The 16,801-nt window shown below is 27.5% G+C and overlaps 1 protein-coding gene across 1 annotated transcript in view; it reads left to right on the top strand.

Annotated features, from left to right (window-relative positions):
• The window catches only part of LOC100215636 (ATP-binding cassette sub-family D member 3), a 77,386-nt gene extending 64,292 nt beyond the window's left edge, over nucleotides 1–13,094 (top strand). Inside the window, exons 22-26 of the mRNA XM_065802006.1 lie at nucleotides 7,350–7,529; nucleotides 9,880–9,975; nucleotides 12,221–12,325; nucleotides 12,442–12,498; nucleotides 12,986–13,094. Coding sequence (XP_065658078.1) covers nucleotides 7,350–7,529; nucleotides 9,880–9,975; nucleotides 12,221–12,325; nucleotides 12,442–12,498; nucleotides 12,986–13,063 — 516 coding nt within the window. The 3' untranslated portion in view covers nucleotides 13,064–13,094. The remainder of the gene's footprint in view (nucleotides 1–7,349; nucleotides 7,530–9,879; nucleotides 9,976–12,220; nucleotides 12,326–12,441; nucleotides 12,499–12,985) is intronic.
• Nucleotides 13,095–16,801: the final 3,707 nt, after the last annotated feature.

The raw sequence follows: 16,801 nt of genomic DNA, 5'->3' as shown, positions 1-16,801 counted from the left end.
ATCAGGTGATTGTCTTGAAACCACTGCTTGACTACTTTTGCAGTGTGTTTCGGATCGTTGTCTTGCTGAAAAACCCATTTTATTGGCATATTCCATTCAGCATGAAGTAACATCTTTCAGGATATTTTTATACATGAAACGGTCCATTATTCCATCGTTTCGATGTATTGGACCTAGACCATTAGCGGAAAAACACACCCCAGACCATTACATTGCCTCCACCATGCTTCATGGTCTTATGGCAGTAACGTAAATCAAGGCGTTTTCCGGCCGGTCGATGTACACAGCAAATGCCATCGCTTCCGATGGTGTTGAACTTCGATTCATCACTGAACAGGACAGCTCGCCATTTCTGCTCATTCCAGTCAGTATGAGATGTAGCAAACAGGAGTCTTTTCTTCTGGTTTTTTAGTGAAATCAGCGGTTTCTTTGCAGGGTGTCGAGAAAACAATTCGGCTTCAACAGCACGTCATCTGATTGTTCGGTCCGATACAGGCAGCTCTAATTGCTTTTGTATCTCGACTGATGATATCCAGGGATCCTTCTTGACGGATCTGATGTTCATAGAATCCTCTCTAGAAGTGGTGGAATGCGGTCTTCCACCTTTGTTATCTGCTGCCAACTTCCCCGTAGAACGATATTTGGAATGGTACGGTCTTGATACGGTCCATTTTTTCACGCGATATTTATCACAAATACTTTTTTGTGACATTCCACTTACGTAATCGCCAATAATTTTCTTTCTTAGTTCCAATCCAAGACTGTCGGAAGCCATTTTTGCACTTGAAGTCATAAAAATAATAAAAAATACACGCTTCTCAAGGCTTACCGTGTTACATTTACCTTGTGATGATACAATAATGCTCTGTGGAACACAACGTCTTGGTTGGATGTGGGCTATATTGACGTAATGAAACACTTGTTGTATTTCACTTCTTGTATTGATGTTCTTCGATAAAACACTTTGATAAAACTCACTTCGATAAACTGTCTTGATAATACTAACTGATTGACTTCCATATACTGACTGAATTACATGTTGATTTACATGTCTTATATAGTAAAATGAACCTGTGTGAACCTGTTCTGGAAGATTCTAGATGCTTCTTTTCGATGCTTCTGGAAGCTTCTGGATGCGTCTGGATGCTTCTGAATGTTTCTGGATATTTCTGGATGCTACTGGATGCTTCCAGATGCTTCTTCTGGAAACTTCTGGAAGCTTCTGCATGTTTATGGAAACTTCTGGATACTTCTAATAAAAAACTTCCGTGACGTTGACACGGGCCAGACTTAAGAAAATGAAACAAACCAAAAAAGTTGCACTTGTTTTGTCCGCTGCAAAATGGCACTTGTCAACGAAATTCTGCCTGTGTGCTGTCACCTGATTGCTCATGTCATGGCATGCTATGACTCCAGACTCCTGAACTGTTTGCTGTGGTAGTATAGTTCGTTTCGTTTTTGTGACATGTAAAATTAGGAACACTTTTTAGCATTGTTCGATGTTGGTTGCAAATGTTTTGTCCAATACTGTATATATATATATATATATATATATATATATATATATATATATATATATATATATATATATATATATATATATATATATATATATATATACATATATATATATATATATATATATATATATATATATATATATATATATATATATATATATATATATATATATATATATATATATACAACCCGTAGATGTTCTCCGAAAGTTTTTTCCATATTTTGTTGACAAAAAGTAAAAATTAAAATGCAAGACCGGAATTTTTTTTTTTTAATAATGATAGACTGCCTGCCCCAACCAAACCCTCAGTCGATGTAGCAGCACTCACTTGCGGGTTAGGCTATTTGTCAGTCGATGTAGCAGCACTCCCTTGCGAGTCAGGCTATTTGTCAGTCGATGTAGCAGCACTCCCTTGCGAGTCAGGCTATAAGATAGTCGATGTAGCAACACTCCGCGCATGATTTACAGTAAAAAAAATAAAAATAAAAACGTTTTATTAAAAAAAATAAAAATAAAAACATTTTATTAAAAAAAATAAAAATAAAAACATTGTTTATATTGTTAAAAACATTCACAATGTTTTTAAAACATTCTGGTCAATTAAATTTGCGTTTTTGTGGTTTTTTTAAAAAACGATTTATTTGTAATTAAATTAATGGTTTTTACTTTCGTCCAACACGCAAATGTTGGACGAAAGTCAAAAGTAATTAAAAGTGACGTATGTGTTGGCGTAAGAATCACTTTTTTCCTTCCGCTCTTCCCAAAGCCAACAAACTATAGATCTATATATATATATATCTATCTGTCTATAAATATATATATATATATATTTGTTTATATATATATATATATATATATATATATATATATATATATATATATATATGTATGTATATACATATATATATACATATATATATATATAAACATATATAAACATATATATATATATATATATATATATGTTTATATATATGTATATCTATATACATTTAAACAACTTTAAAAAGTATTCTACACAATAGAGTGCTCAATGTTCTTAAAAGAACAGAGCAATTATATTAGTAGTGGAAAATCACTTAACAAAAATTTTTTCCATTTTACACTGTGTTTCATCAACAAAGATTCATCAGAAATGGATGATCAAATTAATAAAACTTCAATTTATACCAAAAATTAAATTACAGGAAGTTGCAAATGTCTTAACTACTGTAAATTTTCACACATTTGTGGAATTTGCTGACACTATTATAAAAAGAATTCTTTAGAAATGATTACTTATGCTATTTTTTTAAAATGTTTTTTTAAAAAGGCTAGTTAATGTAAATATTATTTGAACTCATTTATTTTTATAGTTTTTTAGGAGAAACTTATTTTCGTGCCTACATTTAGAAATTAATTCCGATCTTTTGTTTAATAAGCATTCTTGATTTGCATGTGTAATTATTTCAAATTTTTCTTGTAGGCATAGTATGCATTTTTGGAAATATTGTTATATGCAGGCGCTGTTTTAAGGATAGACCAATTCAGTATAAAATCATCAATATTTTTTTCTTTTAATTCCCATATATATTTTGACAGCATGGTGTCTTTTGAATACTTTTTATTCTTGAAAGATTGCTTATGATTGGCAAAACGTTTTTTCCATTCACCCTCTGTTATGCCAATATATTGTTTATCAGGTACATTCTTAGAGGAAACAACACATTTGTATACCACATTTTTTGATAAACAACTTCCACTCATTGGACAATTGATTTTTTGTTTACAATTACAATTTTCTGTAGTTTTTTCATTTAGGATTTCTTTTTTGTTTAACAAAGCCTTATTGTGACCTTTTATAATTCTTTCCATATTTTTTGTGCAACTGTAGCTAACTTTAATTGTATTTCGATTAAAAATTTTATGTAATTTATTAGATCGCGGGAAATGCTTATCGACCAATTTTAAAAACACTTTTCCTATGTTAGTAGAAACATTTTTGCTATATGGGGCGTTGAACCAAATTACATTTCTAGTTCTATTTCGTTTTTTTGTATTCTTTTTTTCAGGGTCAAATTTTAGTACAAAATTTTCAAAACCACTTTTTTTTAGGGCATCTTCAAATATTCGTTTAGAGGAATTGAATACATTTTCATTTGAGGAGTTTTGGTTTAGGTGTTATTAATTGAAATCGGTCTTATCTAAAATATCTGACATTAATGATTTTTACCCCTCAATAACTGCAGATATTTTAGATAAGACTATTGAACTTTCAAAAAGCCACACAGCTATTCCTGATGACACAATCGGTATAATAAAACATTGTAGAAAAACCTTACTTTATTTTAATAAGGAAACTTGGAAAAAGAAAAACATACATGACTGCTTTGATGTAACAATGGGCAGTTATGATGGAGCAGAAATTTGTGAATTTGTTGGACTATATATTTTAGATTTGTTAAGTAAAATAATCAATATAAAAGATTTAGGCCTTTATCGCGATGATGGTTTAATAGTAATGCATAGAAAATCTGGTCCACAGCTCGACAAAATTAGAAAAGATATTATAAAAATTTTTTAAAATATTGGCTTTCAAATCGAAATAAACATAAATTTAAAAATTGTGAATTTTCTTGATGTCACATTTAACCTCTCTGAAAATTCATATAAGCCTTTCAAAAAACCAAACGATGAACTATTATATATTAACATTAACTCTAACCATCCACCCCAAGTTCTAAAACAAATCCCGATTTCAATTAATAACAGACTAAACCAAAACTCCTCAAATGAAAATGTATTCAATTCCTCTAAACGAATATTTGAAGATGCCCTAAAAAAAAGTGGTTTTGAAAATTTTGTACTAAAATTTGACCCTGAAAAAAAGAATACAAAAAAACGAAATAGAACTAGAAATGTAATTTGGTTCAACGCCCCATATAGCAAAAATGTTTCTACTAACATAGGAAAAGTGTTTTTAAAATTGGTCGATAAGCATTTCCCGCGATCTAATAAATTACATAAAATTTTTAATCGAAATACAATTAAAGTTAGCTACAGTTGCACAAAAAATATGGAAAGAATTATAAAAGGTCACAATAAGGCTTTGTTAAACAAAAAAGAAATCCTAAATGAAAAAACTACAGAAAATTGTAATTGTAAACAAAAAATCAATTGTCCAATGAGTGGAAGTTGTTTATCAAAAAATGTGGTATACAAATGTGTTGTTTCCTCTAAGAATGTACCTGATAAACAATATATTGGCATAACAGAGGGTGAATGGAAAAAACGTTTTGCCAATCATAAGCAATCTTTCAAGAATAAAAAGTATTCAAAAGACACCATGCTGTCAAAATATATATGGGAATTAAAAGAAAAAAATATTGATGATTTTATACTGAATTGGTCTATCCTTAAAACAGCGCCTGCATATAACAATATTTCCAAAAATGCATACTATGCCTACAAGAAAAATTTGAAATAATTACACATGCAAATCAAGAATGCTTATTAAACAAAAGATCGGAATTAATTTCTAAATGTAGGCACGAAAATAAGTTTCTCCTAAAAAACTATAAAAATAAATGAGTTCAAATAATATTTACATTAACTAGCCTTTTTAAAAAAACATTTTAAAAAAATAGCATAAGTAATCATTTCTAAAGAATTCTTTTTATAATAGTGTCAGCAAATTCCACAAATGTGTGAAAATTTACAGTAGTTAAGACATTTGCAACTTCCTGTAATTTAATTTTTGGTATAAATTGAAGTTTTATTAATTTGATCATCCATTTCTGATGAATCTTTGTTGATGAAACACAGTGTAAAATGGAAAAAATTTTTGTTAAGTGATTTTCTACTACTAAAATAATTGCTCTGTTCTTTTAAGAACATTGAGCACTCTATTGTGTAGAATACTTTTTAAAGTTGTTTAAATATATATAGATATACATATATATATAAACATATATATATATAAATATATATATATATATATTTATATATATATTTGTATATATATACTCCCAAAAGTAAATGATTTGAATCTTTTGGTTGTGTGTCTAGTGTTCTATTATTAATCTACTATTGCATCAAAGGTATTTCATCATTTTTAAAAGGCAGAAATAATATAACTATTTTGCAGAAGTATTCTATAAAAGCAGTTATAAAAAGAAAGTTACATTAATAAGAAAAGTTATAAAAAGTCTTGTTTGAATGTTCAATTAAACAAAACAAAACCTGGTATTAAAAATGTTTTTCAGTAATGACATCAGAACTCAAAATATTATTGGAACTCCATAAAAACTCAATAAAGTCTCTAAAAAATACGAAAAATAGTAATTTTTATGATTGTTTTAGGAAACAATTGTAAGTATTACGATAGTGTTTGTAAATAAAGCAAGAAACTTCTAATAATATGATCATCAGAAGTAACAGCTCAACAAAATCAAAAGTTTATAGATTGTTTGAATGCAATGGTTTTATGAATTATTTGAATGCAATGGGTAGATCTGTGAGCATTTTATTTGTATTTTAATATTTAGAAAGTTGATATAAACAGCATTGAACACACTAAATATCATAAAACCTAAATAAATTAAAACAAACATATTTTCCTGCGGAAATAGCAATAATGTATATAACCATATGTAATACGCTATAATGATACTAAAAGTATTATGCTATATAGATAAAAAAAGATAATTATATAAATATTAAATATGAAGAAATAGAAAAGCGATTTGCCAAGATTGATATCTTTCAAAATATTAAAGTTCTGATTGCCAACAGTTCTGGGAATAATGGTGAATTAAAATGTCTTTTGAAACATATTTTTTCCACTTCAATTTGATGAGTTAAAAAAATGGGTTCCTGTTGATGCTAATATTTGCACACTTCCCATATTAAGATGCTTAAAAGCATCTTAATATGAGAAGTGTGCAAAGAAAGTACAATCTGTTTTTAAAGTTGAATTTGATGGTTCAGCTCGAGCTTTAAATAGAGTTTGTTGTTTGTGACTCATTTAAGTTAGCTGAAGCATAAGATGATCTTGATTTGTATGGTACTGTGGAGATCTATGCTCTTGTAGAATATTATGGCACAGATAAACAGGATATGTTTAAAGGAGATTATATTAATATGGATATTGCAATAGTAGATGTAACAACTTTTTTTACTCAAAGTTTGTTAAAAAGGTGCATGAACAGTTATATAATAATAGGTAAAATATATATATATATATATATATATATATATATATATATATATATATATATATATATATATATATATATATATACAATTATAAATATAATTGTTCCTATGATGTGTTGGTTTTTATATAACAATAATTAACTATATATCTACTTTAAGAAAGAAGATATATAGTTAATTTTTGTAGATAACACTCTCAGTTTTAGTAATAGTATAAATTATTGAGAAATAGGAGCATAACATATTAAATAACACAATATTGTTTAAAATAATACAAAACATAAACATTTATAAACATACGATTGAGAAGTTTAAATTATTGTTATTTAATAGAAATAGATTTTCTGAATAATTCATTTCATGGAGTTTTATTATTGTTCTGTTTTTTGTTATTGTTCTGTTTTTTGTTATTGTTCTGTTTTTTGTTAAATAAATGTTAAAGTTTTTTTTATACTACAAATTTTTTTTTTACTTTAAAATGTTGTTAATATTTTTTGTTGGTATGAAAACTTCAACTGTTCAGAAAATATAATTTTTTGCGCAATGGATATTTTTATTGCTTTTTTATATAGTTTAAATATTTTTTTTTTATTGTTTTATAATTTTGTAATTAAATGAATTTAATTTTTAGTTATGGCCAGCTTATGGAGGATCTATCATTAAGCCTGATGCAAAAAAGTTGTTTTATGTACCTCAACGACCATACATGACAGTTGGAACACTTAGAGACCAAATCATTTATCCTGATTCTGTAGCTCAAATGGAAAAAAAAGGAATATCTGATAATGATCTTGTCTCCTTGCTGAACTTAGTGAGAAATCATATATATATATATATATATATATATATATATATATATATATATATATATATATATATATATATATATATATATATATATATATATATATATATATATATATATATATATATATACATATATTTATATATGCATATATATTTATTTATACATATGTACATGTTTGGTTTTTGTTTAATAAAATTAAACTGTAAAATGATAATGAATTAATTTTTTTTTATTTGTTTAGTTAGAAAAAAACAATTTCAAAAAATCATATAGGAAAAATAAGAAGCACAAAAGTTTAAACAACATTCGAACAAAAAATGAAAAAAAAAAGCAGAATTAATATTTAAAGCATCCTCCTTTGTTTTTATTGATAAACTCATTTATGCATTGATTTAACTAATTTCATGCACATCACAAGAGGTACCTTCAGCCAGTACTCATTCAAAAGTTGCTTCAAATGCTGAATTGATTGAATTTCATGGTATGTCAGTTGATTGTCAATCCAAGACCAAATATTTTCAATTGGGTTGAGATCTGGTGATGTAGGGCACCAGGGCATCACATTGACCTTTTTTTTCAAAAAATATTCTTTGATTGAGTGAACTGTGTGATCTGAAGCCCTGTCTTGTTGAAAGAATAATTGTTTGCTTCTGCTATACAAGTGTCTGATTGATGGAACTAAACATGTTTCCAATGTGTTCTTGTAGGTGTATTGATTAATTCGGCCTTCGTACAGCTCACAGAAGCCTATACATTTGAGATGAGAAAAATATCTCCAGATGCCAACCGAACCTCCACTGCCTTGTTGACAATGTTGCAAAAACTTGTCTGAGTATTTCTCAGTTGCAAATCTTGTGACATCTTCCCTTGCAGTTTACGACATGAAAATTAGCCACATCACTCCAAATAACTTTTGCCTACTGTTCTACAGTCCAGTCCAGCCTTTCTTTGGACCACACTCATCGTTTATGTTTATCTGTGGTTGAAAGAATAGGTTTTCTAGCAGCTATGTACGTTCCCCAATACCTTTGCCCAACAATGTTTGTCTCATGAGCTCTCTGCTAACTTTTGGATTATTTTTTGACTCGTTGAAGATTTGTGCTAGCTTTTTGTAGCTGAGTCTGTGGTTTTCTCTGCTCATTCTGAACATACCACTTTTGTAACGGTTGCTGAGTTTAGAAGGTCTCTCAGTACGCGGCATGTCAGAGACGTCCTTGGTAAGTTCCCAGGTTTTGATGGTTTTTCGAACGCAATATTCAGAAACGTGAAGTATTTTGCCTATTTGAAAATTTGTGTGATTTTTATCCTTGCCATACCAATAACTTAGCACTTGATCTCACTAGTAACTGATTTTCGACCCATTTGCATGCAATTGAAATTAATTTGAAATTTACAATATTTCAAATTGATTATTATTGAATTAAAAGCTGCAATAAAGCTGATGTTGAGATAAATTTTTTGATTGTAAACTACTCATTTGTAACTTTATTTAAAAATAAAAAAAATTTTCGCACCCCATTTATCAATTAATTAGCAAATAATTGATCCTAAATAAAATTGTTTAAACTTTTGTGACACCTCTTTATAACCTACCTTTTAATAAAATTTCTGAGTAAATAGTGATGAGTCGAAACCTACTTTTTTTTATTCTATTAACAAATAACCTATTTACCAAATTGGAAAAAAAAACTATTTTGATATCTATTTCCATTAGATTTTTATTCAAGAAAAACCGAAGATTAGATCTTAAAATTTTGTAATCGTTTAAACTTTTGTGAATAGCTGTAAAAATTTTTCCTTTGAAAATTGTTAAAACGTTTATGTAAACTTTTAAAATAGTAACAGCATAGCATAGAATCAATCCATAAAAAAGTGCTGACACAAGTTAAACTTTTAGGTTTTAGTCACATTGTCACTGTCATTTCAATTTTGAGCCCCATGCCACTTTCCAACATTTATTAAATCTTTGCTTATTTTAAGTGAATTCATTCACTTAAAATAAGCAGAGATTCAATAAATTTTTTCAGTTTTTTTTAATACGATGCTACGAACAGATCTTTGAATGCAACCAGTCAAACTGTATCATGACCTTTAACGTATCATGACCTTTGCTTTTGCTCCGGAAGGTCATGAAAATATTACATTTATTTCAATAAAATATTGTTAATAATAGATGAACAAAACAGTAAAAAATTATGTATCAAAATCTAAAGTATATTTTTAAATACGCTTTTGTAAAAGTATTATGTTATAGTGTATAACATTTAAATATATTTGCTTTCTACACATGTTTTATTATATGGTAAGAAAATGACTTAAGAATATTAATTAAAAATTTTAAAGGTGTTTTAAGGTGCATTTAGGGTACATACTTGAGCGTGAAGGAGGTTGGGCTTCTATTCAAGATTGGATTGATGTTCTTAGTGGTGGAGAAAAACAAAGAATTGCTGTGAGTATTTTATTCTTTGAAAGAAAAAAAAAAGGAGTTTTAAAGATCAAATTTTAATGCAAAAACGTTTTGTTTAAAATTGTTTCAAAATAGTTTTTCTATTTCTATTTGTGTACTATTTTTATAAAGGATTGATTATTATATTTAAAACTTTTTTTTTTTCAACTGTGTTTGTTCATTTCTTTCTTTTTTTTTCTAAATTGTGTTTGAAGCAGAATTAAATTATCAAAAAATCCTGTATTCAGACATTGTACATAACTTGAAATGCGTGATTTAATGCATTAGGTGATAAAAATTACTTAAAAAAAGTACCCTACAAAAGTCAAGGCTTTCTTTAATAAAATATACAAAATCTTTTAAGAATACAATATTTTTTATTTCATAAAAAAATATTGTATTTTTAAAAGATTATTAAACTATGTTAAGACTCCTCATTTGACACCAGTATATTGATTATATTATAATTTAATTACTTCCAGTTGGCTATATATTAATTTATGGATTCATAAAAATAATGAAATATTTGCTGATAATAAAAAAAAAAATCAGATGCATTATAAGGTTTTAAAGTGTTTCTAAGTGATTGTAAGTGAAGTGTTTCTCTGTAATTGTTTTTAAGCACTGTGTCATTTTTTGTTAAATACTTAAACATGTACTACTATAATAAGATATTTCATCTTACTATGGATGGATGGAAAAATCTTTGTGAAAACATACACACACATTATCATTATACATACATACAAACAAAAATATCCCAATCATCCTGTTAAATATAAGTTTTACTTTAAATATTTCCACGAAAATTTTTGCTTATCATTTGGTAGAAAGATAAGCTAAAATTCTTATCTACGTCAATTATGGCTATATGAATTTTGCATATATGATCTGGGTAACAATAAGAAAAAAAAGTCTGGTAACAAGAATAAAAGACTGGTAAATCTTTTATTCTTATTGTAAAGGAGTTGCTAACAAAGGTTAGATTATATTAAAAATATATGTGCGATGATGCCAAAAAGCTGCACCTATTTTAAGATGGTTGTGCGGACCAGAATTGGAATCCAAGCTAGGTAGCAATATGCATGAGATATAATATACCTTTTGGGTATGCAATATAATATTGCATACAAAAAGAGTTCACTCATTAAAGTCAAACGATAGAATGTTTAAAAATCGACATTTACCGACTAACTGAGTATGAAAATCTTATAGCTGAGGCTAACTAAAACTTTGAAATAAGATGGCCTAAAACTGAAGATATTATAAAAGGGAAATAATAGTGACCGAAGCATTGTAAGAAACTGGTGCTATTTATGGATATTTTGGTATTTCCAAAGTGTCACATTTCAAGTTCTCTAAAACCACATCTGGTCTAGGGACAACATGTAAATCCATAGATTGTTTAGTCAGTCAGTTTCCAACTCTTACAAAGCATGGGCACCAGGCCACCTTTGCCAATCAGGTAATCCTTTTGCATATGCTAAGTGACAATCAATGAAAAAAAAAATTAGATTTAAAAAAAAAGAAAGAAATTAAATTAGAAACCAAATTATAAATACAGAGGTTTTTGCATGGCTAACCACTTCAACAATTTTTATATTTAGTTTCATAAGCACCGGTGACGTGAGCACCTGTGACATAAGCACCACGTATTTTTATATTTAGTGTCACAAACACCTATGACTTCTTTATATTTAATTTTACAAGCACCTGTGACTTTTTTATATTTAGTTTTCATAAGTACCTTTGTTTTTGTTTTGTTTTTACAAGCATCTTAAACTTTTTTTATAATAAACATTTTTGTTGAGTATAAAGAAATCTATACAGAAGTTTTTCTTGAAATTTATTGTCAATAACTTCGTCAAACAATAAATACAAAGAAATAAAAGTGAATTAACTAACATTTTTTTGATAATCTTCCAATTTTTGTGTACAATAAAGAATTCTTTTCGAAAAAGGCATTAGTCCGGTGAATTGGTTAATATTTTTTCTTATAAAAAATAAAGTTCACAAAAATTATTATTTTTTATTTAACTACTAAATTTATTTATTTACTATATTATTCTATTTACTACTATATTTAGTTTCATAAACTTGTTTATTTTTGTAAAAAAAACGTAATTTTATTGATCCTGAAAAGTTTTTTGCGTCATTTTTGAAATGACTAGTTCAATTGTAAAACATTTGCTTCCATGCAGACAAAATGTGCATACGAGAATTAATTTTCTTTGTTTTTTTTTGTTAGATGGCCCGTTTGTTTTATCATGCACCACAGTTTGCAATATTAGATGAATGTACAAGTGCTGTTAGTGTTGACGTTGAAGGGTATATATACGCTCATTGCAGAGAGGTAGGAATTATGTAAAAGCTTTGAATATTTCTAAAATTTTGTAAATTTATATACAGATCATAATTTACAAAAGTCTTTGTCAACGTGTTTTTTTTTAGTTTTTTTGTTTGTTTTAGGTTGGGATCACATTGTTTACTGTGTCACATCGAAAATCTCTTTGGAAGTATCATGAGGTTAATTTGCTGTTTGTAAAAATAGTTAGGGGTCGTCCATAAAGTACGTACGCTTTTACTTCGACCTCCTTTCCCCCCCCCTGCCCTGCATTTTGCAATACGCTTTTTTGAGTACCATCTACTCCCTCAAAGTACCTACGCTTTTAACCTACCTACCCAACATTTTACGATATTTTTTTTAATTTAGTGTCTCCTTTCTTTTATAATTGACCCACTGTCCTTACATCCCACAATCGCCATTTGCAGATTCCCTTATCCCCTACGAGCTTACGTACTTTATGGACGATCCCTTACTAGTTGGAATTCAAAATTAGAATTAGAATTGGAATTCAAAATTAAAGTTAGAATTAAATATATTTTAAAACTAAAATTTATTTTTTAGAATATGTTTTGAAACCAGAATTTAGAATATCATATTTTTGAAATATATTTAATTTTTTAAAAATTAATTTTGAAATGATAAAATGATTTAATTTTGTATTTTTAGTATGTTTTATATATGGATGGGAAAGGAAATTATAAATACAATCCAATTGATGAAAGTGTTATAGAGTTTGGTTCTTGAGATTCTTGTGTTAATAAAAATGAGTTTGGTTCTTGAGATTTTAATTTCATAAATAAATTTTTCATTTTTTTTCAAAACATTGTTTAACAACAAGAAAGACTTAAAAGCTTTAAAAAAAAAAAATAAAGAATATAGGTTTTAGTATATCCACTTTGTATATAAAACTAAAATATCCACTTTGTATATAGATTTAAGACGATTTTTTATTTTAGTTTTGTTTATATTGGTCATAAAATTAATTTAAGCATTATTTAATTACTTTAAAATCTTTTGTCTTAAATTTGAAATTTATAATATTTTGTTGAGCTATTTATTTATATTTATTGTGTAAAATTTTGAAATGGTTTATATCTGTCAAACTCGCGGCCTACAGCGTATAAGTTTGTGGCCCACTCTGTATAATTTGTTATTTAGTTTTTTAGCAAATTATTCAATTTTTTATATTGTTATTTCGTTCTTAACGATCGCTTTTTTGAATTTTTAATTTCTATATTATTATTTCTTTTTTTTTTTTTCGTAATTTTAGTTTCTATATTTAAGAAAAGTTCATAGAAAGTGTGATGTCTTTGAGAAATTTTTTTTATTATTTTCAAATATTTTAATTACAAAATATGAAAAGTATCGGATGGCAGTCACATGACTTAACAAGATACATGACAAATAATATAAAGACTATTTAATTCTCATGGTTCTTGTTAAGTAATGTTACTGCCATGCGATATTTTTATATTATGTAATTCGTCAGCACGGAATACAAGTGTTGTTTCAAAAGAATGTTGAAATTATTTATAAATATTTAATTATCTAGTTTATGTAAATTTAAAAAATTATTTTTATATAACGTTATACAACGTTTTATATAACGTTATAGAAAAAGAATTTTTTTAATTAAAATAATGTTAAATTTACATAAATTAGATAATTACATTTTTATATAGGTTTAGTTTTAATAAATTATCGGTACGACATATAGTTTTAATAAATTAAATATTAAAAATTTTAATATCGATACGACCTATAGTTTCAATAAATTATAGATACGACACTTGTATTCCAAGCCGACTAATTGTATTACTAGTAGTAGTGCTTCACCTTGTAGTGTGTTTGTAATATAAAAGCAAGATAATCAAATATATATCACAATATTGTATTTTTTGGATTTTTGAAAACAAATACAATTATTTTGTTTGGTAAGACAATTTTCAAGAAAAAATATTTTATTAAAATTCTCCGTTATTTTCAGATTATTAAAAAAACTATATTTAAGTTACGTTTTGATGCAATTTTTTTTTAGGTAAGACAATTTTCAAGAAAAAATATCGATTTTTTATAAAAATCTTATATTTTTAACTGGTACTAGTATTTACTAATTTACTTCTAGCCTTTGTATTCAATATGTCTTTACCAACACCAAATGGTAGTAAAACTAAACGAAAAATTGTTGACGAACATTGTAATTTCCAACTAAAGTGAGAGTTGGAGTATTTTTACTCTGAAGTAAACGATAAAATCATCTTCTTGATATATAATAGTGCTATCAGTGTACCAAAGTTATATAACGTTAAATCTCACTATGAGCAACGTAAATCAAAATATGATAGTTACGAAGGATTACTGAGACAAGAAATGTTAAAAGAGTTTAAATCCGGACTAAAGAAACGACAGTTCATATTAACTAAAAGCATCACAAGAAAGTGAAGCGGCGATAGATGCAACTAATGCGTTGTCGAAGTTAATCGCTAAACAATCAAAACCTTTTACCGAAGGTGATTTTATCAAAGGCATTTTAAGGAATCTCTTTGTCTCGAAATACCATTGTGGAAAGAGTTACTGTAAAAGTCAAAGTGAATCATCTTGTTTCGAAGTATTCTCCATTGCCTGTGACGAAAGTATGGACATTGGTGGCGTTGCTCAGTTGGTTGTTTTTTTTCGAGCGTGTGACACAGATTTAAACATCCACGAAGAGTTATTGGAACTAGTACCGATGCGTGGTACTACTACTAGAGAAAGTATATTTTATTGTGTTTACAAACTTCTGCAAAAATACGACTTACCCCAGTCGAGATCGATTTCTGTAGCAACAGATGGAGCTCCCTCAATGACCGGGAAAACTAAAGGTTTTGTGGTGTTAATAAAAACAATTTAAGTAAAATATATGATGGGTTTAAGATTCATCACACCCATTGTATTATTCACCAGAAAGTATTATGTATCAAAGTAATAAAAATCTGTTAAAGCCTATAAAAAAAATTATTAGTTTCATAAGATCTCGAGACTCAAATCAAAGATTTGAGTCTCGAGATCTTATGAAACTAATGATTTCTATTTGAGTTGAAAATCAAGTATTCTGGTGTGTCGTACCTCAGCATAGTAATGTCGAGGTACGTTAGTTATCATGCTACAAGGTTCTTAAACAATTTTGAGATTTGAATAATGAAATATGTCAGTTTTTAATATCTAAGAATCAATATAATGCCTTGTTTTCTGGTACGTTGTAGTTGTAAGTTTTATTCTTCATGGTTGATCTAACGAAACACTTATCCGATTTAAGTTTGCAACTGCAAGGAAAGGATCAGATCATTACCAAAATGAGTGATCATGTTAATGCATTCAAATGCAAGGTTGCTCTTTGGGAAAAGCAGTTAAAAAATGAAAATTCAATACATTTTCCGACCTGCAACATATATAAATCCAGCTTAGGTGAAACTGTATCATACGGAAAATAGGCAAAAAAAAATTTAACCTTAAGAAATGAATATAAAACAAGATTTGCTTTTTTTAAATCATTATAAAACAAGTTTTCTTTGTTTAATTCAATTTTCTCAGTAATTTTAGAATCAGTACCTTATCATATGCAATTCGAGGTGATCGATATTCATTGTGATTCTAATTTTAACAGTCTGACTGCTAATTCAAATATGTAAACTTTACATATTTAAATAAGCAGCCACACGTATATAGACATTTAATCAATTAGAAATTAATTAATTGATTGATATAATTTATCAATTAGTTTAATAGATTATAAATTAATTAATCGGTTTATGTAATTTATCAATAAAATTAATACATTTCTACTATACTAAACACAGCTGCTACCATCATAACTCCTAAACCTGCAGATGGGATGTAATACAAAGCTGGTAATCATGAACTCAAGCGTAATTAAAACAATGATAATTAAAATCAAATCAATATAACAATTAATAAACAAAATATAACGTGTTTTATTGCAATAATATTTTAAAATACTAACAGACCTAAATTTATGCACAATACTTTCTTTTCTTTTTAAGTAGATTAAGCTGTAAAGGGACTTTCAGCACTACTCATTGAGTTTACACCAAAACGCAATAAACTTCAACCTGCAGCACAACCTCCGTTAAAATAATAATTGTCAGTCAAGCGTCTGTTGAGATATTTCTCAACAGACACTCGACTGACAGTTTTTGTCCGTTTTCTTCTTTTTTAACATTATTGTTTTTAACATTATTGTTTTTCAGTTTGACCAAAAATCCTTTTACAATACTTTATTTTGTAAACAACATTGTAAAACTTATTTTAAATAATAATTAATAAATAAATAATAAAAAAAACTAAATGTTGAACTATTCAGTTTCCTTTCCTACTTCGCTTTCTCTTTCAGAACTTTTTCTTACAGAACGCATTTGTTATAAACAATTTCTCAATAAACATTCCGATAGTCAATACAATAAGAGAAGTACCAAATCCTTGTTT

Source organism: Hydra vulgaris, chromosome 07 (genome assembly GCF_038396675.1).
Source record: "Hydra vulgaris chromosome 07, alternate assembly HydraT2T_AEP".
Lineage (NCBI taxonomy): Eukaryota > Metazoa > Cnidaria > Hydrozoa > Anthoathecata > Hydridae > Hydra > Hydra vulgaris.
This window is presented reverse-complemented; position numbering and strand designations above follow the sequence as displayed.